At 54.9% G+C, this 20,476-nt stretch overlaps 1 protein-coding gene across 1 annotated transcript; it reads left to right on the plus strand.

The window, feature by feature from the left end:
* Positions 1-1,509: 1,509 nt before the first annotated feature.
* On the plus strand, positions 1,510-20,332 carry BCAN (brevican). The gene is made up of 12 exons (XM_032234247.1): positions 1,510-1,600; positions 2,086-2,478; positions 4,122-4,296; positions 5,949-6,076; positions 6,618-6,911; positions 7,950-8,267; positions 10,541-11,416; positions 14,740-14,847; positions 17,107-17,265; positions 18,012-18,094; positions 18,672-18,816; positions 19,354-20,332. The coding sequence occupies exons 1-12, from the start codon at positions 1,510-1,512 to the stop codon at positions 19,545-19,547; spliced, it is 2,964 nt and encodes a 987-aa protein (XP_032090138.1). The 3' UTR covers positions 19,548-20,332.
* Positions 20,333-20,476: the final 144 nt, after the last annotated feature.

A 20,476-nucleotide genomic window follows, 5' to 3' on the forward strand; every position in this document is an offset into this window, starting at 1 on the left:
CTGCTAAAGTACCTGTCAAAAGTTTATAACCAATTCTTCGATAAAGAGATGAGTCTCTATCGCTCTGGACCGGTTGGACTCTCGCCTTGGTAAGACAGGAGAGTTGCAAAAGCCTCTTGCAGCCTTTCTCACCCGTTCTTTTCGAACCAAACCCACTTAGATGGACCCAGGAGGGAGGGAGGAACAGTGGGAGAAGGAAGGGAGAGGAGGAAGAGGGGGTGGAGAGAGGGAGGGGAAGGAGGAGGGGATGAGAGAGGGCGGGACAGGAGAGGGGGAGGGGATGAGAGGGGGAAGGAGGGAGGAGAGGGAGGAGTGGGAGAGTGGGAGGATGAAGGGGAGGGAGGGGAGGAAGAAAGGGTGGAGAGAGGGAGGGTGGGGGAAGGGAGAGGAGAGAGAGAGGAAGGGAAAAAAGAGAGGGGAGGGAATAAGAGAGGGAGGGAGGGGAGGAAGAGGGGGTGGAGAGAGGGAGGGAGGGGGAAGGGAGAGGAGAGAGAGGAAGGGAGAAATAGAGAAGGGAGGGAATGAGAGAGGGAGGGAGGGGAGAAAGAGGGGGTGGAGAGAGGGAGGGAGTGGCGGGGGAGAAGGAGAGCGGGGAGCAGAGAGCGAGAGAGACAGAAGCACTGGGTTCTGGTAGCTGTTTCCTTTATACCTCCCCACGAGGGCTGGGAGATTGTTTATTTGGCGATAAAAGGCAGAGGTCGGGGACGGTGGTTCCCTGGGTGAAGGTTGTCAGTACTAAACGAGTCTTTTTCCTCCCTGGCAGAGTCTGGCAAGCTTCCTCTACACCATACTTACAGTATACGTTCGTTCGTGGTGACCTTTACCTACCACATGCTATTGTATGTCTAGCAACATTTTCTTCACCAAAGGCAGTTCGATCTGAATTCCTCCCGCGGGGATTTCTTTTACTTTTTTCTTCTCCATGAAAGGCCAGCAGGTGGCGTCCTTGCACTTTCCACATTGTGCTCTCTAGGAGCTTCCCCCCCCACTCCCAAAGCGCCTTCTCTCCCCGGCTCCTTCTCTCCTTCGTGGTGGCAAATGTAACATTGCCTTGCGCTGCCCAATTAAGGTCCTGGGTGAATCCCGGGGGGGGGGGTCGCAGGGAATGCTGTTTTCTTTTCTTTGGCCGATGGAGCTGGAGAAGCTGGAGGCGAGACTGCAAAGCGGTCGGAATGGGCCCACTTTGAAAACTTCCTTTCCCTGGGGTGCGGGGGGGGGTGTTTCTCAAATTGGAGATCAGTCCCCAATTGACTACTTGTGCTATAGGGGGGGGGCAGGGGTGTGTGACATCCAGGTCTTTATGGGTAACAATCGGGTGCAGAAAAGAGCCTTGTCCGACTGCCACACAATCACCATTACAGCATTTTGGCCTCTTGGCCACTTATGAAACGTTCCCTCTTTTTCTTTCTTCGCCTTTTAGTGAACTTGAGGGGAAAGGCCACTGCTTAAGCTTCCCCTCCCTCTACCCCCCCCCCCCCCGCTTCCTGCCTCCCCACAAGCAGGACCAGGATGGCCTTCTGCCGGGACCTCTTGCTCTGCGCTGCCTTGGCCCAGCTGGTGTCTCTGGGGGCAGCCTTCCACTTTGTCAGGGAAAGCACAGGTAACGTGGTGGGGGGGCAGGACAGAAGAAGCGGCTGGGAGGGGTGGGCCAAGCCCCCTCTGGAGGGGGAGGGGCTCGCAGAAGGCAAGCATGGCAGCCAGGCCCAGAGGCTGCAGCCTTCTGTCCTTCTGGTAAGAGGGGCGGGAGGGCAATGGCCGCTTCCGGTGCCCCCAGGCCTCTCAGGAGCTCCTCCCGGATTATGCTGGTGAAAATGGATGGAAGAGGCAAAACACAACATTGTCTGTCTCCCAAAACTGGTGGAGGGGAGAGGCATCTCCATGGTCAGGATGCTGCACTTGACCCTCCGGAGATGCCACTGTCAGCCATTGCCTCAGCTTTGCAAGTCAAAGAAAGGGGTGGAGGAGCAGCCACAAGGGGAAAGGACCGTCCCAAAAGACCCATTCAGTCCTGCCAGTTCTGCAGGTGCCTCCCCCCCGCCCCCCACCCCCGCTTCTCAAGGCTTGTCTCTCCTTTTCTCCCCTCAGATGACCTCAAAGCTCTCCGGGTCTCCATTTCCAAATATCCGCCCATCCGAGCCGTCCTGTCTGGCAGCCTCACCATCCCCTGCCACATCACCTACCTGCAGCCACTGCCCACTGCCGACACAGCCAGCCGCCACGGGGTTCGGGGCACCCTCCGAGTAAAATGGACCTTCCTTGCTGACGGCAAAGAGGCCGAGATCCTTGTGGCCCGGGGCCTGAAGGTCAAAGTCAGCGAAATCTACCGCGACCGAGTCTTCCTGCCCTTCTACCCTGACTCGCCCACGGATGCCACCCTGGTCCTGAGTGAGCTGCGCTCCAACGACTCCGGGTTGTATCGCTGTGATGCTCAACACGGGATTGAGGATGGGCAGGATTCCCTGGAGGTGAAGGTGAAGGGTAAGAGATTCCCAGCCCAAGCTCCCCCCTGGGCCCCTCTCTCAGGCTGGGTGGCATGCCTGGCTTTATTTCTGAGGAAAGTTCAGAATACCAGGTGAACTTTACAGCCAATTCAGTCAGGAATTGGCTTGTTTTAAGCGTAACGTAATCCATAACCTGCAATATGCAGCACAGTGAAATCATTTAATGGATTTCTAAGCAGCAGCTTCACATTTGTTGCTTCAATTCTTTCATGCAGCTCTCCTTGAAGCTTTTAAAATCTCTCATTTGGCCGCTTCCTTACTATGATCCAAAGCAATTTTTCTCAAACTATTCCCCGAATATATCTACTATGTATTTACATTATTTATTTCTTCTTTATTCAATTTATGATCCCTATATTCTGAGTGGTGGACTAATAAGCGCTGGCAACCATTTCCTTGAAGAAAAGAGCAACAAAGATGATTAGGGGTCTGGACTCTGGAGGCTAAAACATGAAAAGTGGTTATACGGGTATTGGGTATGTCTAGCCTAGAAAAGAAAAGAATTGATTAGCGGTGACATGATAGCAGTCTTCCAATATTTGAGGGGCTCTTACAGGGTCAAACTATTTTCCAAAGCACCAAAAGGCAAGAAACAATGGTTGGAAATTAGCCAAGGAGAGAGAGAACCTAGAACTAAGGAGAAATTACCTAATGGCAAGAGCAAATAACCAGTGGAATAGCTTTTCTCCAGAAATTGTGGGTGCTCCAGAAGAGATTGGGCAGCCATTTGTTCAGAATGGTAGAGGGTCTCCTGTTTGAGCAGGAGGTTGGCCTAGAAGACCTCCAACTCTATTGTTATACGTTCTATGTTCCTTTCTTACTTTCCATGAAGCAAAATCCACATGAAGAGAATTAAAAAACATCATTTTAGGATAGAAAAATCTATTTCTCTCAATGAACATCCTAACAGCTTTCCCCATACAAGCCAAGACTGTCAAGGAAAACTTCAATATTAGTTGATGAAGCCAAGCGAAGCAGAAGCCCTAATAACATGAAGATCCCACAAAGGCCCCCTCAAGAGAACCCAGCCTTGTGGGGCCTTCCGGTTTAACAATGAAGACAACAAAAAGTCTATCCTTCCTCTTCAGAGGTGGCAGGCATTGTCATGTCTCCTATATTAAGAATAGCTGTAGTGTGTGTGGGGGGGGGGGGAGAGGGAGTAAGATGTTGGAAGCAAATCCGGTGAAAAAGTCCCACCCCAGGAGAGGGAGAGCTGAGAGGAAGCGGCCCATGGGGGGGGGGCGTCTTTTTAGGTGCGGGAAGAAAGGGGTCACCAGGAAGCTACCTGGACAGCTGAGGGCGGGGCCCTTAGGGAAGTTAGCCTGGCAGTTGCAACGGTCTTGCTCCCCTCAGCCCCCTCCGAGAGAAAGGCGCTGGGTCCGCCTCCCCCCTGGGCTCCGGCGACCCGACTCTCCGCTCCCGCCCGACAGAGAGCGGGGGAGCCGAACAAGCCCCGGGAGAGGTCAGGCAGAAGCCGGGGCCGGCGAGAGGAGGGCGGGGCGGCAGGAGCGTTTGAGGGACCCGGCCCCACCGAGGAGAAGCAGCCGGGGCTGGCGGCGGGGCCCGAGATCTGCCGCCTCCTGTCCCGCCAGGCGCCCAGGCCTCTCTCTCGCCTTGCAGGGGTCGTCTTCCATTACCGGGGAGGGTCTTCCCGCTACGCGTACACCTTTCCCCAGGCCCAGGCGGCCTGCGCCCGCATCGGGGCGGCCATCGCCACCCCCGAGCAGCTCCACGCCGCCTACCGCAGCGGTTACGAGCAGTGCGATGCCGGCTGGCTGGCGGACCAGACCGTCAGGTAAGGGGGCGCGGCGGCGGGTGGGCGGCTGGCCCTGTGCGACGTCGGTCCGGAAGCCCCCGGACTGATGCGGAATGAGTCCGTCCCGCTTGCTAGTGACCAGGTTTGCTGGGACAGTAAAAGGCACCTTTAACAACGGTATTGCTGTGAATTTTATTTGAGCGCAAAAACGTTTTGAAAATCCTGCAGCAAAAACGCATTTCCTGGGATGGGCTGCAATGCTATCCCTAAGAATATCTTTGCCTGGACAGAAATATTCTGGATGCTTAAAACATTTTACTTTTGAAATGTATGTGTTTGTATGTGTTTTTATTTCATTTTTTCTTAGGCCTCTTAAAGTTTTGTTTTCAGTTCTTAACTTTCTGGTCTGCAGGCATTAACAAAATCTAGTTGGCTTCTTAGTTATAATTCTGTTCAGTATTCATGCCTAGGAAATACCTCTGTATTCTTTACCCAGAAACCCATTTCAATGTATATATGGAGAAAAAGAAGCAGAATGCAAATATTAATGCCTTCTGACCTGGAACTACTTTTCCAAAATAAATATTTTAGATTTTACTGTTACAAAGATACATTTGCTTCTTAACATAGGCCAGCAAAATAAACAAGTTTCTAGTTTACTGAATTGAATTATTTGCATGGTAATAAATGTACTTTATGGATTTTTCCTCAATCCAGTTTTTTCTTCAAACGGACACTGTATCTCTCAGAGCTTAGGTGGGGAAATTGCACAGTTCATACATAGCTGGGCAGGTTGAAGATAGGGGGCCTCTGCTGACACCCTCTCTGGTCCACCAGGAAAATTGAAATTGAAATTTAATGAATTTATATGCCGCCCAATCCCGAAGGACTCCGGGCAGCTTACAGAATACAATTCTAAAAAAAAAAAAAAATTTAAAAATAGAAAAGAAGAAACAGATTTAAAAGAAACACGTCATGCACTCGATGTAGGCGGGGCTGGACCTCATTCATGAGGTCAACAGCCCCAGGCCTGCCGGAATAGCCAGGTTTTAGTGGCCTTTCGGAAGGCCGAGAGAGTGGGAAGGGTCCGGATCTCTGGGGGTAGATCGTTCCATAGGGTCGGAGCAGCTACAGGGAAGGCCCTCCCCCGAGGAGTCGCCAGCTGGCATTGTCCGGTCGACGGCACCCGGAGAAGGCCCACCCTGTGCGATCTTATCGGCCGTTGGGAGGTATGTGGCAGGAGACGGTCTCGCAGATATCCGGATCCTAAGCCATGTAGGGCTTTAAAGGTGATAACCAGCACCTTGAAGCGCGTTCGGAGACCGATAGGGAGCCAGTGCAGCTCGCGGAGGATGGGTGTAACGTGGGTGTATCTCGGTACACCCAATATCGCTCGCGCGGCTGAATTCTGGGCCAGTTGTAGTCTCCGAAGACTCTTCAGGGGCAGGAAGCCTCTGGCCATGTGGCTCCCCTTCCCCAAGTCAGGAAGTGGCTCAGGGGAGCCAGGAAGAGAAGCGGCCAATCGGAGCTGAACTCCAGGCTGAATCTTTCCACTTTCATTTGTCATTTTCTCTCATAAGCTGGTTGGTTTGATTATCTCCATTTCACATTCTTGGGTTCTTTTCCAGACTCCCTTCAGGCAGCCAGTCCTGACTTTCCCTTTCGTGTAACCACACTATGATCACCTCTAGGTATCCCATCCATGCCCCTCGCGAAGCCTGCTATGGAGACATGAACGGCTTCCCGGGAATCCGCAATTATGGTGTAGTGGATCCAGATGACACGTACGACGTCTACTGCTACGCTGAAGAACTTTATGGTTAGTTTAGTGGCCAGAAGCCTTTTGCCCCACGTGGCTCCCGTCCCCTTCAGTCTCCTTCTGGGGCCAGGGCCGGTGGGCTGTCTTCTGCCAGGGGGTGGGAAGAGCCTGGCATGAGATTCACTCCAATAATCAAATGGGGCTTCCAGACATGCACTCGATAGCCAAATCAGTATCTTGTTTTATTGTCTTTAGCTTCATGGAAGTAGGTTAAGCCTAAGGGAGGTGGGGGGGGGCTCATTTCGCTTGTCGTTTCTTTAGAAACCCTTGGAGATCTACCATGAGGGGCCACTGAAAATCCCAGGGCTGTGAACTAGACTTTTAAAAACATCTTCCGTTGAAATTGGTTTGATTGTAGAATAGAAACATTACAAGAAACCCCCTGTTGCCTCCTATCAGTAAATTCCATTTTTCTGATTTTTTTTTAAGCCAAACCGATTCTACAAAATCCTCTGTGTGGTCAGAATTTCAGTGAATAAAACATGCCTGCCGGCGCTTTTCTTTTTAAAAGCATTATGAGCTGCTGCATTTCTGCCCTCAGGGGACCTGTTTGTGATGACGTCCCCAAGGAAATTCACCTGGGAAGAGGCCAAAGCCGCATGTGAATCGCTGAGGGTGGAGATGGCCACCACCGGCCAGCTCTATGCCGCCTGGAACCAAGGGATGGATCACTGCAACCCAGGCTGGCTGGCAGACGGCAGCGTGCGCTACCCGATAGTGACGCCCCGCGAGAAGTGCGGAGGGAACATGCCCGGCGTCAAAACCCTCTTCCTCTTCCGCAATCAGACGGGATTCCCGGATCCCCAGAGCAAGTTCGATGTGTTCTGCTTCAGAGGTAAGCAGGGATCTTACTTGAGGGATTCAAATACCTTTGTGGTATTTGACCAGCTCCTGCATCGCGAGGAGTGGCCTTCGCCATCGTTTGTCTCCTGCCCAGGGCAAAGAGGACCATGGAAGTCTAGCTGGTTTGCCTTTCCTTGAGTCGGGCTGGGCCCCCATGAGCTGTTGTGTTTCCTGCAGTGTCCTCGGTCTTTTTGGCCAGGCAAAGCTACCGGCAAAGCATCCAAGTTGCCAAGAAAAGCTCAATGAGTGGAGCTGAAGGCCCTGGGGGTGAGGAGGGGGCTTGCTTACTCCCTTCCCAGCCAGGACATGATTTGCTGATGTTGAATTCCCCTTGTTAGCCAAGGGCTTCCAGAGGCAGCAGGAGCCTCTCCGTGTCGTCCACTTGAAGGTCTCAGATACCCTCAGCTGGACACGATGGGTGGCGCAGGAAGCCGGCTGTGCATTCCACTTGCAGGCCTAGTGGTCATCTTCACCACATCTGGCGGAAGAGACTTGCCCAGCAGTAGGTCCCTCTGGTTCCCTCCGATGGCCAGGCCAGCCACTGCTTCCTACAAGTAACATCCGGAGACCAGCTGCCTCTGGGAGCCCCTGGATCGCCCAGCCCTCCCAGCTCTCTTCCCTTTAACATCCAGAGGGGTGGGGGCTGCCTGTGCTCCTTCATTACTACAGCACAAAAGGGTCCGGAGGGAAAGGAAGGGCAGCCTCTGCCTCCCACCGTGGCCCTCTGGCATCTCCTCCCATGAACTGCCCTAGACCAGTCTCCTCCTTGCTCCTTCCCCTCCAAAGGGACGCTGGAGGCCAGACCCAGAGCTCTCTTCTCTCGGCAAGATGTGGTTGTGGAAAGGGCGCCTCTGCCCTCGTTTTTTGCCCAAGGAGGAGAGATTCCCAAGCAAGCAGCCCCACCGCTCCCAGGCCCCTGCCCAGCCCACCTGCCCAGACGGCTCTTAGAAGGAGGAGGAGGAGGAGGAGGAGGAGGAGGAGGAGGAGGAGGAGGCTCGGGCAGTAACCCCTGCTTCTCTTTCTGCTGCAGAGGAGACCAGCCCCTCCCTGGAGTCTCCCGTCCCCGAGGCAGAGGGCAGCAAGGAGATCACAACGGTGACCCAGAAGATGGAGGAGCTGCAGCTGCCCGAGAGAGAGCCTGAGGTGGCCAAGGAGTCCAGGGGGGCCATTTACTCTGTGCCCCTCTTGCAGGACCCCCTTGGGGTGCCAGAGGAGCCAAGCAAGGCCTTTGAGGAGGCAGCCACCCCAGAGCCCCAGGAGGTTGTGACAGGCAGTTGTGACAGGCGGAGCGGAGGCCAAGAAGAGCGGGAGGAAAGAGGTGGCAGCTGTGACAGGCGACATGGGCCTGGTAGGTGGTGGGAGGGAAGGGCCATCTTTTTAAAAAATAAATACTTAAAGACGAGTTAAAAGAGAAACTGAAATTAGGAAACAAAAGGAGACAGGGTGAAAAGGAATATTTAAAGAGGCAATTCCCAGGACTCTGCAACAAATACTGGCAAATTAATAAATCCCCACCCCCAATTGATTACATACATGATTCATTTCTTCCCATAATCCTCCCCCCTGGCCACTCACAGATCCAAAAATCCTCATTTCTGTTCAATTGTCAGCAAAAAGTCTATAAAGGGTTTCCAGAACTTTATAATTTTTTTCTTACTTTAGCTTAGATCAAACAAGTCAACTTCATATTCCTTTCCTTTCTTTCTATCAATGTTCATGGTTGATTCATGAAGTTGCTCTAATAGGATTGAATTTCCATTCACGTTTACTTTCTCCCGTCTCAAATATTTCTTGGGGTTTTAAAAACCCTCCTTTGTAAGTCCAGAAAGAAACCCCAGCCCAGATCTTTTTTCATCTCTTGGTTTGTAATTTGTATTTCTACTCAGATTGTCTTTGCTATTTTGTAATCCTCAATTTCTTTATTTTCCCATATTTCCCCATCAGCTGCAATTTGCATCCTCTTGTAATCCTGTCTATCCATAAACTCTTCCGTATTGTTGTCTATCGTATTTTTCACTTCTTCTCTTTGTTTATTTTTTCAAAAAATACATTTACAGGCGCTATAAATTGCTGCCTAATTTGTTATACGTTTCTCTCCCAGTTCTTCAAGAATTCTTTGAAATGCCCGAAGTGCCAAACCCTCCTTTGCCATTTGGTAGATTCCACTTTCTTTTCGCTGCCTGGAACTTTAGCTCCCTCCAGCGGCTGATTTCTAGGCAGACAGTCCTCACTTAGCAACCCTTTATTCAGCGACCACTCGAAGTTGCAATGGTGCTGAAAAAATAACTTTATACCAATTGAGAACCATGGGTGACCTTGGCTGCCTTCCTCAGCCACCACCGTCTCCATACCAGTCAGCACATTGAACTGCCTAACCTGTGTGTTTTTTCTTCCTTCCCTCCCTCTCGGAGAAGAGAGAGAGGAGGAAGGGAGTGCGAGAGAGTACGCTGTGTGCTCTTTTACACACTGAAAGCTGCACCGGCAGCCCCATTGCTAAGAGCCATGGTCACACCACACAAACAGCTTTTAGTGCTGAGGTCTATTTATCTCCAATCCCTCTGTTCTGGGAGGGGGGGGGGTGGAGGGGGCCAGCGGTTTTTGCAGGTTTTAGGTTCATTTCCTTTGCCCCTGTTTTCTTTCAAACCACCCTGGACGGAGCGCTTTCAGTTTCCCCCAAAACCAAAACAATCCACAGCAGTGAGATCCCACCAAGAAGCTCCACGTCTGTATGTGGGACTCTGTCCCGTAGTCTGCACTAGAGACGACGATCAGAGGGAGGCCCTCTTGAGGCAGGAAAGAGAGATGGGGGGAGGCATAACTGTCCGGAACGGGACAATTGGCCCCAGCTGCCTCCCCCCCCGGGCCCCTGCCCCAGCTGACCCCTCCTTCCCAGCCGCCTCATGTGGCACATGTTTACTGAGGGCAGACCCCTCCCTGTGGGCACGCGCGCCATTGCCAGCTGCTCTTCCAGGTGTTGCCAGGCGCATGCACGCTGGACAGCTACTCTCTTCTGGTGCTCTGGCGCATACTTGCACACTCCAGTTTTGGCACTCAGTGCCGAAAAGCTTAGGCATCGCCATCCTAGACCCCAATTGTCCAGCTCTACTCAGGAGTGGCAGAGCAGTGGCCATGGGCTCTATCCCTGTGGCCATCTCCCTGATGGTCTGGAGAGGCAACCCTGTCAGCCGATGGGAGGGGCAGTTGGAGGCCAGCAGCTGCTGGGGCCTTGCAAGAGGTGGGCTTCCCTGTGCCTGATGGGGCACGGTGTGTAGTTGTGTGGGTGGGTGCCTGTGTGTGATAAGAGAAACTCCATGCCCACCAGATTCCCCTAATAGTTTTGCCTGGATATTTGAGAGCAGGTTGATAGGAACTGCTGATTAACATCTGATGGTTGATGTTGGATCAATTAATTGGAAATTGATTAGAATTTGACACAAAGCAACAAGAGGCACGAATGTTTGATCATGCCCACCTGTACAGAAAAGGAGGGCAGAGGCAGCCTGTTGTGTGAAGCGAAGCTGTGCTGCTGGGGCTTCCCTTTGCTTTGTGGGTGCCAAGGGGGCGGCCGGGGCTCCTCCCTGGGCGTCTTCTCTCCCTCACCCATTTCCTTTGGCTTTTCAGAGCGAGAGCCCAGCGTGGGGCCCAGCACGGAGGAGGCGCTCAGGACCCAGAAGGCCCCCACCCCGGACCTAAGGCAACAGAGGGAGAATGGCGAGCCAGAGGTTTTGGAGGCAGCTCCCCATGAAGGGGAGGCTGAGGATGGAGAGGCCAGGGATGAGAAGGCGCCCCACGGTGTCCACAGCCCTGTGGAGCCCTCCTGGGAGACGGCAGCCAGCTTCTCCCCCAGCCCAGAGGGAGAGACCGTGGGCAAAGTCCCCCAAGGTCCCTCTGTGTCTCCCTCAGAGGCAGCCACCGAAAGGACCCCCAGTGCCAGCCACGCTTCCAGGCCACCGGAAGAAGCTGGCGCAGGAACCTCTTCTGCCCGGAGAGTCGAAAGCAGCCCCATTTCTGGGCCGGCAGTCCCTCGCCACCCCAGTCCTCCCCGAGAGGCAGGAGCTGAGCCTCCAGGGACATCCGCTTTCCCAGGGACCCCCCCGGTTCTCCTGCTGCTCCCGTCCCTGAGCATGACCCCAGCCGGCTCGCCCGAAGAGAGCGGGGACCACTCGGGCTCCTCCTGGCCACCTCCAGCCGGGCTCTCCCCGGTCGCCGTCTCCAGCCCTCCGGATGAGGCCGCGGCGGCTGCCTCGAAGGCTTCTGCTGGCCTTGATGAGAGCAAGGAGGAGCCCTGGGCTGAAGCGTCGGAGCCGGAACTGACTCTGAGGACAACGGTGCCAGCTGCAGGCAAAGGAGGGCACCCGGAGGCCGTCCCCTCTGGAGGCCCTTTGGGCTTGAACTTCTTCAGCACCCCCTTCCTGGAGGCCTCCTTGACTACTACCCACCCTCGGCCAGTTCTGCCCACTGAAAGTGCCAGCCTTGGAGCATCTGGCAGCGTGTCAGGTAATCCTTTTGGCTCTATGGCCTTGGCATCCTTGGCCACTATTTTGGCTGTCCTGCCACACTAAGCCCATCCCTGGCTCAGCGTCTCCTTTCAGGCTGCACTTTCCTGTGTCTCTCCTCCTCCTCCTCCTCCTCCTCCTCTTCCCCCCCCCCTGCTCATTTCCAGGATTGGGGAAGGCAAAGGAACCAGAGAAGCACACGTGTGTCACCCGCAGACACAAACCACCCTAGAGAGTTCGGGCTCTTTAAGCCTCTCCTACTTCTATGAAGTGTTTTTAACCACGGTTTCCATGAAAAAAACGGACCAGGAAGGAGACTAATTTGAAAGAGAGAAAGAAATAAGAAATTAAAAGCTTTCTAGAAGAAAACTGTCTGGATGTCTCTACCTGTCTCTGTCTTTCTTTCCTTTCCCTCCTGTTCCTCCTTATCTCTCCTGCATTAATGAACTTTCCCCTCCTCTGAGTTCAGGGAATAGCTGGAGCCCCGTTAGAGCTAAAAGGGGCACTGAGGTCATCAAGTCAACCCTCTGCTCACTGCTGGGATCCAAGCAGCTTCTCTTCTCTCTCAAATGGAGGAGGAAATGTGGCCAGGGTTCAGAGTCCGGTTGGGGAGGGGAGGGCAAAAGAAGGTTAGGGGAGGCCTTCAGGGTCCTCTGGCCCCTGACTCCCCCTTCGTGTGGCTGGGGAAACCATGGCACCGATAGAGGCTTTTTGGGCAGGCATTTCTCACTTCCACAAGAGGGTGAAATAGGCTCTGGGCTTGGAATTCAGCACCGGGTGACCAGAAACGCTGGGTTTTTCAACGGAGATCCTTCAAAATTGGGTCTTTTAAGCATTTTGTTTTGCTTGGTGACCAAAAGAGATGAAATGTGGAGAGAAATTTGGGAAGTTTCAGAGGCTAAAGGTCCCACGGCTGCATCTGGAGGCAGGAGGAGGCCTCCCTGGTCACTGCCATCTGCTCATGTCCTGTCGCCTGGCATCGCTTTCTCTCTCTCTCTTTGGCAAAATGGTTGCAGCGCCAGCCATGGAGAATGGGTTGTCAATTTTTGTATTTAGCTACCTTTCTATCTTGCCTCTCCTCCGGGGCAACTTGGAAACAGGGCGTATCTGTAGCCAGAGAAGCAGAGATGGAAGCCAGGAGCCCTCGGAACAGCCAACGCTTGGCCCTTCCTTGCCCTCCCTCCCCCACTTTTCACTACTGCCCCCAGCCCAACATTAGAAGGATGAGAACCTCCTCGTCAAGAATATACTGCATTCTCCATCAGCCCCTGCCATGCCAAAGTCCGTGGCAACAGGCGGGGTTCCCTGGTTTATCCCTGCCTCCCTTCCTTCCCACTCAAAGACATTTCCGTTGGCTGTTGAGGGGAAGAAGGAGCATTGGGCCATCCATTCGCCAGCTACAGGAGTCTATAAGACCACACGCGGCAGCTTCTCCATGAGAAGTTCGTGTGCTGCAGCTGCTGCAGTGGTGGGAGCAGCAGAAGAGCTGGCAGCTGCTGGCCCAGGAGCCTGACCCACAGAAGGGCAGCAGTGACACATCAAAGCAGCTCCATCATGAATCCTCTGCCTACAGAAAAGTAGCTTTTCGGAGGAATGGCTGTCTATGTCGGGCAATCTTCCTCGGGGCCTCCGTTTCCTTGAGGCCTGTTTTGTTGAATTAATCCCATCCCCGTTTCATTCTGTGCCTGCTTTTCTTCTCCTAAGGCTGCCCTTGGGTTGCCTTGCGAGGCAGGCTCAGCTGAGGTGGGCAAGGCCTTTGAGGTCACTTAATCCGGTCTGGCTCAGCTGCCGGGCCAAAGGCAGCCTGCCTATGCAGGGGAGAACCAGGCACGGAGTGTCAGGGTGGCCAAGGGGAGAGACGGAGCCCCTGGGGCCTTTCCACTCCATGCACTGTGACCAGCTCCACCTCCAGAACCGGGTGTCAGGTTGTTCATCCCCTGTTAACTTCGGCCTCTCCCCACGGTGCTCGCTCTAGGGAGGTGGGGTCACCTGGGAGGGAGGGGGAGGGGGAAATGGAACAAAATCCTCTGAGAGATGAAAGGGAAGGGGGGCTTTGCAGGCATTTCCGACACTTGGAGCCCCTAACAATTCCCAACCTGGGTGTTGACCTGTCATGGACCTTCTAAGGAGTGACCGAAGCAGCCCTCCACCCGGGATCCCAGGCTGATGAAGCATCTTTGCAGCATTCCCCCCTCCCCGCCCGCCCCCCAGCCTCTTGCTGAGGTTCCTGCCCATCCTTGCTGACTGGGGGGGGGGGCAAGGCAAGGAGGAGGGTGGGAAAAGTCTGCCAAGAGAAGCAAACAGTCCCCAAGACTGGAGAGGCTGCCTCTGGCTCAGCTCCACCAGCTGGGCTGTAGCTGATCCAGGTGAGTCCCCTGAGGCAGCAGGGCCACTGGTCTCCCTCCCCAGCAACTGGGACCTCCCAGGGATGGCCTTCCACCTTCTTCTTGGCTAATCAGTTGCAATTGTTTGGCAAACTGGGTTTCCATTTCATCCGTCACAGAAACACTCAAGGCAACACGGCTGCATTTGCACACATTTGCACACATTTGCCCAGGATCAAATGCCACCGTCCAGCCTTTGTTCTCGTAGTCAGGCATGAAGCTGGCTCAGCTTTAGTTTTGGCTCAGTTGTGTTGCAGTGGTGGGTTCCGGGCGGTGTGCCCCAGTACGGGCGTACAGGTGGTAGCTGGGCGCAATGGCCACTGCCCGCCCGCCCACGTTCCTTATCGCTTTTTGAGGGAAATGGGCCAATCGTACACGCACGCACAGCATGCAGCACCTGCGCGACCTCCGCCGAGCAGCTGAGTGTGGCTGGGCAGTGGTGCGCGCAGGCGTGCGCAGCGTGCGTGCCCAACAAACATGCCCGGCCCCGTCGCAGCATACCGGTTGCAACGGGACATGGAAGCCACTACTGGTGTGTCGTGGCTTAAAGTGTTGCAGGAATTCATGGTTCAGTTGCTGAAGCTCAGAAAAATAACCAGCAGGCTAAGCCTGTCGCTTGAACACGGCATCACACAGAAATGGGACTCGCTTGATGTGATGCCTGGATATTCCGCAGCCCATTGTGCCTTGGTGTAGAAGAGCGGGGGTTGTGTGAACCCAGCCATCTCCCACGGTCATAATTCTATCTGGACTGTTTCTCCAGCCCTCCTGATCACCTCCTGATCGCCACCTGCTTCCTCCCCCCCACCCCAGGTCCACCTGAAGGGCCCAGCTGGGGCAAGAGGTTGAGCTTCGTCTGCTGGGCAAAGGGCAGTGGGGGGATCGGGCTGTCTCTCTAAACCTTCCGGGGTGACCCACTGCCTCCCCCATCTGCTTTCAGACACCTGCGTGCCGAACCCCTGCAGGAACGGAGGGACCTGCACAGAAGGAAGGGGGCGCCCGGGGTGCCTCTGTCTGCCGGGATACGGAGGGGACGCCTGCAATGTCAGTGAGTAACTGGGGCCCAGGGAAGCTGGCCAAGAGCCTGCCAGGGGGTCCGGGGACAGGGCTTCCCTCCGGGCTGAGCAGCAGCCGATGCCTCTAATTGAGCCAGAGGGGAGGGGTCCAGAAAGGAATCCTCCCGGGGGTCACTTCACAGGCCTCCAAACACCAGCAGCAGCAGCAGCCTCCCTTTTCCCACTTGCCAGGCCCCCTCCCTGGGGATGCTGTGCAAGGGGGCTGGATCCTGTGGGGCAGAGGGAGCATCCTAAATAGGAGGGAGACGGGGGACCCCTTACAGGGTAAGGCTGAGGAGTATGTTCAGTTCTTGGCGGACAAAGTTGCCCGGTTTCGAGCGGACCTGGACTCCACTCTTGCAGAGCCAGCTGAGACACAGGGGAAAGACTTGGCAAACCATCTCTGGGTTGAGTTTCAGGAAGTTGCCTCTGGGGATGTGGACAAGGCTATGCGAGCTGTGAGTACCTCCACTTGTGTACTGGACCCGTGTCCCTCCTGGCTGGTTGCCAACAGCAGTGAGGTGACACGAGGCTGGATCCAAGCGGTTGCTGTGGCATCTCTTCGGGAGGGGCATTTTCCCACCGAGCTTAAGGCAGCGGTGGTGAGACCCCTTCTGAAGAAACCGTCTCTGGATCCAGCTGTTCTTAATAACTACCGTCCAGTCTCCAACCTTCCCTATGTGGGGAAGGTTGTTGAGAAAGTGGTGGCCCTCCAGCTTCAGCGTACCTTGGAGGAAGCAAACTATCTTGACCCCTTCCAGTCCGGCTTCCGACCCGGTTACAGCACAGAAACCGCTTTGGTCGCATTGACTGATGATCTCTGGAGAGCTAGGGATGGAGGCCATGCTTCCATCCTGGCTCTCCTTGACCTCTCAGCGGCTTTCGATACCATCGACCATGGTATCCTTCTGCGACGACTGCGGGAGGTGGGAGTGGGAGGCACCGTGTTGCGGTGGTTCTCCTCCTACCTCTCGGACAGGTCGCAGTCGGTGTTGGTGGGTGGGCAGAGATCGTCCCCGAGGCCCCTAACATGTGGGGTGCCACAGGGGTCGGTCTTGTCCCCCCTCCTATTTAACATATACATGAAACCGCTGGGCGAGATCATCCGAAGGCACGGGATAAAATACCACCAATATGCGGACGATACACAGTTGTATCTGTCCGCCCCGTGCCAACTCAATGAAGCGGTGGACGTGATGAACCGGGGTCTGGAAGCCGTTAAAGACTGGATGAGAGCAAACAAGCTGATACTCAACCCAGACAAGACCGAGTGGCTGTTGTGTTTTCCTCCCAATAATTTGACCACCGTTCCATCAATCAGGCTGGGGGGACAAAATTTATACCCCTCAGATAGGGTCCGCAACTTGGGAGTCCTCCTGGATCCACAGCTGAGTTTTGATCACCATCTATCGGCTGTGACCAGGGGGGCATTTGCCCAGGTTCGCCTGGTGCGCCAGTTGCGGCCCTACCTGAATCGGGAGGCTCTCACGACAGTCACTCGAGCCCTTGTGACCTCTAGGCTGGAATACTGCAACGTGCTCTACATGGGGCTGCCCTTGAAGAGCACCCGGAGACTTCAGCTAGTACAGAACGCGGCCGCGCGAGTGATTGTGGGCGCACCTCGGTTCGCCCACATAACACCTATCCTCCGCGAGCTGCGCTGGCTGCCTGTGGATCTCCGGGTGCAATTCAAGGTCTTACTTACCACCCATAAAGCGCTCCATGGTAGTGGATCTGACTATTTGAGAGACCGCCTGCTGCCAATAACCTCCCTGCGTCCCATCAGATCGCATAGAGCGGGCCTCCTCCGTATTCCATCCGCCAGTCAGTGCCGACTGGCGACTACCCGGAGGAGAGCCTTCTCAGTTGCTGCTCCGACGCTATGGAACAATCTCCCCGTGGAGATTCGTACCCTGACCACAGTCCAGGCCTTCCGTACAGCCCTCAAGATCTGGCTAGCCCGTCAGGCCTGGGGATAAACTCTTCCGCCCCTCCCGAATGCTGAGAGAATGTTGTGTTTTTAGTATTTTTCAGTTATTGCACATTTCTTTTTATGTTTTGTCTTCACTCCCCTTCCTTGTTATTGTAAGCCGCCCTGAGTCCCCTCAGGGAAAAGGGCGGCCTATAAATGCTATTAAAATCTAAATCTAAATCTAAAAATCCCGTGCTATTCTAGGCCCAGTTGGCCCTCCCGCCTCCTTCCACGTTTGGAAGGTCGCAGGGGTCATCCTGGCTTTTCTCTCTCTCTCCAGGCCTGAGGAAGTGCCAGCCCGGCTGGGATGCCTTCCAAGGATTCTGCTACAAGCATTTCTCTGCCCGGAGGAGCTGGGAGGATGCCGAGACCCGATGCCGAGAGCACGGGGGGCACTTGGCCAATATCATGTCTCCAGAGGAGCAGAGCTTCATCAACAGTAGGGGTCTCGGTCTTGGATCAGTTTGGAGCTGCAGGGCTGGTGGGATTGTCCAGCTCTCGTGGCTGCCTGAGCAAACCTGTGCCAGCAGCCCTTGCGGGCATTGGGCGTCTCCCCTTCACTGAGGGCCCCCATTCTTCTCCCTCACCTCTTGGCCTTTCCACCTGTGCAGTGGGAAGGGGTGGGGGATCCAGGGGTCCCTAGGAAGGAAGGAAGGAAGGAAGGAAGGAAGGAAGGAAGGAAGGAAGGAAGGAAGGAAGGAAGGAAGGAAGGAAGGAAGGAAGCTTTCATTGCTCTGGTTGCTCTTGTGGTGCCCTTCCCTTATCTGGGCCAGAGCAGGGGGAGCTGAAGGGTGTTTTCCCCGGTTCCACCACAAATGCGCGAAAACCGCGCCGACAAAACCGCGCAACGAAGGAGCGACGAATGAGCCCTGAAGCACGCCGACAACAGCGCGCCGACAGAAGCGTGCTGTAACCTAACCCTAAACCTAACCCTAACCCTAACCCTAACCCTAACCCTAAACCTAACCCTAAACCTAATCCTAAACCTAAACCTAAACCTAAACCTAAACCTTACCTTAACTTAAATCGCGCTTCTGTCGGCGCGCTGTTGTTGATGCGCTGTTGTCAACGCGCTTTTGACATTGCGGTTTTAGCGCCGTGGTTTTGTCGGCGTGCTAATGACGTTCGCGCTTTTGTCCGGTCACGGTTTTCCCCATCCCTGAAGAGTCCCTTCCTCGATTCCAGATCAGTACAAAGAATACCAGTGGATCGGCCTGAATGACCGCACGATTGAAGGGGACTTCCAGTGGTCCGACGGGAGTCCTCTGGTAAGTGGAGCTCAGGAAACTCCCTGGGCTGAAAACTCTGAAGCTTCGGGAAAGGGGCGAGGCTGTAGAACCCGCCCAGAAGCCCCTGCCAGCCTCTGGAGAGGCCTTGGGGTCCCTCCGAAAGGAGGCCTTTGGGATAGGATGGGGAAAAAACACCTGGGTGGGGTCTCCCAAGTGGGAGGGGGTCTTCATCTCTGTGCCTGTGATGCCTCCTTGCGTGGTCTGAGCTGGAGGGGGGTCTTAGCCCCACTGAGGTTTCTGTCTGTTGTGCCCCATCCTGAGTGGGCTCATCCTTCGCGTTTACTAGTGGACCAAGCCAAAAGGCTCACAGCGCTACAGCTGCCCTGCCCACTGGAGCTGCCTGTGTTTATCCGGTCAGTCAGGGGAGATTTTAAGGAAAACAGCTTCCCCCACTGACGTCGCGGAGCAGCCCAGCCATTCCAGTCTGGAAATAGGGAAAGTCCCTCCCTGCTTGGGCTGAGAGTGCTGGGCAACCCTCGCCCTTTGCCAGCCTTGCCCACACGAGCAGCCCAGACCCGAGTGGTTGATCTCTCTCTTTCTCTGCCTGCTCTGGAAGCTCTACGAGAACTGGCACAACGGGCAGCCGGACAGCCACTTCCTCTACGGGGAGAACTGCGTGGGCCTCTCCTGGCGAAAGGACGGGAAGTGGAGTGACGTCCCCTGTGGCTACCATCTGCCCTTCACCTGCAAGATGGGACTGAGTGAGTATCCGAGGGGAGAAACCCCCAAAGTGAGACCCCCTCCTGGTTTCCCCTCCAGGACCCGGCAAAAGTCTAAGCAACGGCAAAGCAACAAGTCGGGGAAAGAGACGCACCCGAGGATTCAGGCTGGGCCCCTGAGCTCATCCGCTTTCACAGGCCTGAAGAAGAGGCTCCGGGTGTGACCCCCCCTTTGCTTGCCTGGCAGGGAGATCTTGAATGGGAGGGGGGGGGTCCCTGGACACTAGGATCAGCCGAGAGGGGCCTCCGACCGACCCTTTGGGCACTGGAAGCTGGACAGTCTCTGTCTGAAAGAAACACGGGGCCTCCCCTGTGGGGCGAGGGGCCCTGGGGCTGTGCCGGAAGGGGCCCTTCAGCTACGCTGGGCCTTGTCATCCCCCTCCGGCCGAGGCTGCTTTGGAGACCAGGGTCATTTGGGACTTATGGTCCAATGCTGCGCCCAAATGCACCACGCTGGGCATCCCCCCCTCCCAGCTGTTGAGCAGGGGACCCAACTGAGCCTTGGACTTCTCTCCCCAGTCTCTTGCAGCTCCCCTCCCAAAGTGGCCGATGCGCAGATATTTGGCAAACCAAAGCAGCGTTACGAAGTCAACTCCGTCCTCCGATACTGGTGCCCAGAAGGCTTCCTTCAGCACCGCTGGCCCCTCATTCGCTGCCAGGAGAACGGCCAGTGGCAGCAGCCGCAATTTGCCTGCAGCCCCCCGGAGTCCTAGAGGCCGGCTGCCCCAGCCCAGGGGCCCTGGGGAACTTTGGGCAGCCGGGGGCTTCTCTGGGGGGATGGAGCCCTGGGTGCCCCAGCAGGGTGGGCCAGGGGCGTTGTGGGAAGGGGCTCCCGAGTGCAAACACTCATTGCCATGGGAACTGAGGGGGTCTGGAAGTAGAAGGCTGGGGAGGGCTTCCTAGGGCAGCAGGAAGGGGGGGGCAAGCCTCTTTCTACTGAGGGCATGAGAAAGGGGAGCCTGTATGCCAGGGGCTGCTTTGCCCATCTCTTCCCCATTCTCCTGCTATAAGTGATGTTTCTACTCCCCCCCCCCCTCCAACCCCCTCCCCCCACAGGGCAAATTAAAAGAGACTTTTAAGATTCGTGATCTAGTACAGAGGGAGGAGAACGTGGTGCCTTTTGCTCTTACTCGGTTTTTTTTACGTTATTATACTGTCTGTGTACACATAAAGATAATCTAATAACTAAATGGTTCTTTAAAGAGACTTTTTAAGGGTGGCCTCCTTTCTCCCATCCCACGGGGGGGCTGCCCTTCTCACCTTATAGCTAACTCTTCAAACCCACAGCTCTCCCCAAGAGCCTTAAACCCCACCCCGCCCCAAATAGTGGTGGGGAGCCTCCTGCTTCTCTGGCTGATGGGACTCTGTCCCTGGGATGCCTCCCACCCACCAAGAGGGGCCTGGAGATTTGCTCAAGGCCACCGGATTCATTCATGGCCACTGAGTTGGGGGGATTCCCTCTTCGCCCTTTGCAACCCACTGAATGCTGAGTTTCTGTATATTTTGGGCCAGTCCTCGGGCTACGTATCTGCTGGATTATTTTAATAATTGTTCATATCTTGTTTCATCATAGACAACTTATTTCACCATGTTGTAATGTATCCTTTATCATATTTGCCAACAGAATGTCCATAGAAAGTGT

Source organism: Thamnophis elegans, chromosome 17, assembly GCF_009769535.1.
Source record: "Thamnophis elegans isolate rThaEle1 chromosome 17, rThaEle1.pri, whole genome shotgun sequence".
NCBI classification, from domain to species: domain Eukaryota; kingdom Metazoa; phylum Chordata; class Lepidosauria; order Squamata; family Colubridae; genus Thamnophis; species Thamnophis elegans.